We start from the raw sequence: 2323 nt of genomic DNA, 5'->3' as shown, positions 1-2323 counted from the left end.
ACTACCATTGCTAGGTTCAACCAGTTCACCTGAGTTTTCACTCCAGAGCTCGAGAACATGTACTTAGAGAGCATCACCAAACTTAAATCACCATGTACTACAACCCCCATTTTGAATGAAGGAGTCGCTATTGTAAGCCAGATCATCACACCTTGACGGTTGTACAGGTACACACTCTGATGTGGAATCACTGACAAGCCCGCACATATAAGGAGCAGATCAGGGCTTGTCCGACAGCATCAACAGGTCATCGTTGCAAGGAAGGGGCCATCTGACAACCCCAAGTGTTCGACGATGATTGATATGATTCATCTAATATTAGTATATGTCAGTAAAGGTTCTGCTGAAATTAAGAAACAGAAACATACGCTGTATTGGCTAACCATGGTTGTCCTTCTGAGTTCTGACTAACCAAGACAACCATCAGAGACCAGACATTATTTACAAAATTGGGAGTAGCTATTTTTGCTTAGAAAATTAATACAATTTTCCCCATGAGGCTTACTAGTTGATTGCCACAGTTGTCCGCAGTCTCATATGAAAGGAAGGTATTAGTACATTACTTACAGCTTGACAAACCAAGCTCAGAGGAACCGAAAAAATAAGGGGGACGGGGTTGGGGCATAAAGAACCAATTTGTAAAAATAACAAGCATGGATTCCAGGTTGTGCTGCGTATATAAGTTTCGTGTTTTCCTAATTTTGCTCTCTATTCTTCATCTTGCGGCGGTGCCGCCTCTGCGGCCGGTTGCTCTTCGGCTGCCGCCACCAAATCGGGCAACACCTCCTGCGAGGGGCTCTTCTTCTTCATGTGGCTGTAGCTTCCTTTCTCCATGAAGAGTTGCTGGAAATGGATCTTGCAGTACAAGACACCGTTGAGGGCGGCGTAGGAGGAGGTGGTTAGGATGCAGCCCCCGTGGGAGCACTTGAAGCAGCTCTTGTGGTATGCGTCGCCCTCCAGAGTCATCTGAATGGCACGATCAGTCGTCAAGTTGAGCAGTGTGATTGCAATCTGACATCCTAACCGAAGAATGAAATCAATGTTTATCAAACCATCTCATATTTTTTCTGTACCTTTTCGAGTGGATACACTGTTTTCGTGCAGGCTGCACACTTATCCTGAGTACCGGAGAAGGCAGCGGATAGCTTGCTTGGGACCCTTGACTGTAGTCAGGGGCATTCGGATTTGCATTGCAGAGACATATATCCAGTTAGCACAGCTTGCATTACGAAAGAAAAGGAACGCTAAACACGATAAGCTTGGCTCATGCATGAAGACTAGGTTTGTGGGGCTGGGCTGTACGTACCAGTTCATTCTTGTCGCCAGATTTGTTACCTGCGTCACACAACAGAACTCTCAGGATATATATCCTAATTACGTTAACCATATGTACGTTGTGAATTGTACATTACCCGGTGTGAACTTCTTTGAGAAGCTCCCTGTCTCCTTGAAGAGCTGCTCGAAGTGCGTCTTGCAGTAGAGGACACCGTCCATGGAAGAATAGCTGCACATCTAGAGGCCATGCACCAACGCATACAATTTACAAGGCTGTTATACATGCTCGATCTCAGTCGTTCAAGGAAGTGCATGCACATATGCACGATGCATGAATGCATGGAGGATTGATTGTATCAGAAGATGTAATCAAGGAACGTACGTACCGAGAGGATCCCTTTGCAGTGGCTGCATTTGAAGCAGGTCTTGTGGTAGATGACGCCGTCCGCCGTGAGGAGGTCGATGAAATGGACCGTCTTTTCGCACGCAAAGCACTTGTCCTGCGTGCCGGTGAAAGACATGTTGTCGGTGACGTACGACGACGACGGCGACGCCGGCCTGGCACGTACGTAGCACTGCGCGCGCGCCTAGCCTCTCCTTATTTCCAATCGCTTCCTCTCCGACGGGGCGATAGGTAAAATAGCTATGGAGGAAGCGCCGGAGCGATGGCTACGGGGCACGGAACGAGGGTTCCGGAGCGAACATAGGGGCCGGGCGGCCTCTGCGCCGCTCAGACTTCGTCCAAGCATGCATGCGAAAGCTTGATTTAGGAGGAGAGGATGCCATGGTGGTGACTGTCTCGTTTCACCCTCATCACGTTGATTATCCTGCCTCCTTACCCTACAAAGAACTTATACTGCCTCGTACTACCTTTTTCTAGAACAAGAAAGGCCTTGTACTTCCTGTTTGTTTTTCTGGGGAATGCATACTTTATTCATCAAATAACAGTTACATCCTCCGCTAACAATTTCATGATAAAGTTTGGAGGAGTGTCATCCCAAACAAAAGGGTTATTCGCCCGTCCCCATCTAGCTAACTCATGAGCTAC

The 2323-nt window shown here is 47.6% G+C and overlaps 1 protein-coding gene across 1 annotated transcript; it reads right to left on the bottom strand.

Moving 5' to 3' along the window:
• Positions 1 to 508: 508 nt before the first annotated feature.
• On the bottom strand, positions 509 to 1885 carry LOC123185718 (LIM domain-containing protein PLIM2b). The gene is made up of 5 exons (XM_044597548.1): positions 1662 to 1885; positions 1413 to 1512; positions 1307 to 1335; positions 1074 to 1163; positions 509 to 966 (listed from the first exon to the last, which is right to left on the bottom strand). The coding sequence occupies exons 1-5, from the start codon at positions 1794 to 1796 to the stop codon at positions 709 to 711; spliced, it is 612 nt and encodes a 203-aa protein (XP_044453483.1). The 5' UTR covers positions 1797 to 1885; the 3' UTR covers positions 509 to 708.
• Positions 1886 to 2323: the final 438 nt, after the last annotated feature.

Source organism: Triticum aestivum, chromosome 2A (genome assembly GCF_018294505.1).
Source record: "Triticum aestivum cultivar Chinese Spring chromosome 2A, IWGSC CS RefSeq v2.1, whole genome shotgun sequence".
NCBI classification, from domain to species: Eukaryota; Viridiplantae; Streptophyta; class Magnoliopsida; order Poales; family Poaceae; genus Triticum; species Triticum aestivum.
Note: the sequence above shows the minus strand (reverse complement) of the source record. Positions and strands in the feature narration are given on the sequence as shown.

Coding starts and splice junctions, on each gene's coding strand:
- LOC123185718 (XM_044597548.1), bottom strand. CDS start 1,796: ATGTCTTTCACCGGCACGCAGGACAAGTGCTTTGCGTGCGAAAAGACG. Junction 1,336..1,412: donor CTCAAAGAAGTTCACACCGG/GTAATGTACAAT, acceptor TGTGTGACGCAG/GTAACAAATCTGGCGACAAG. Junction 1,164..1,306: donor CTGGCGACAAGAATGAACTG/GTACGTACAGCC, acceptor CCCTGACTACAG/TCAAGGGTCCCAAGCAAGCT.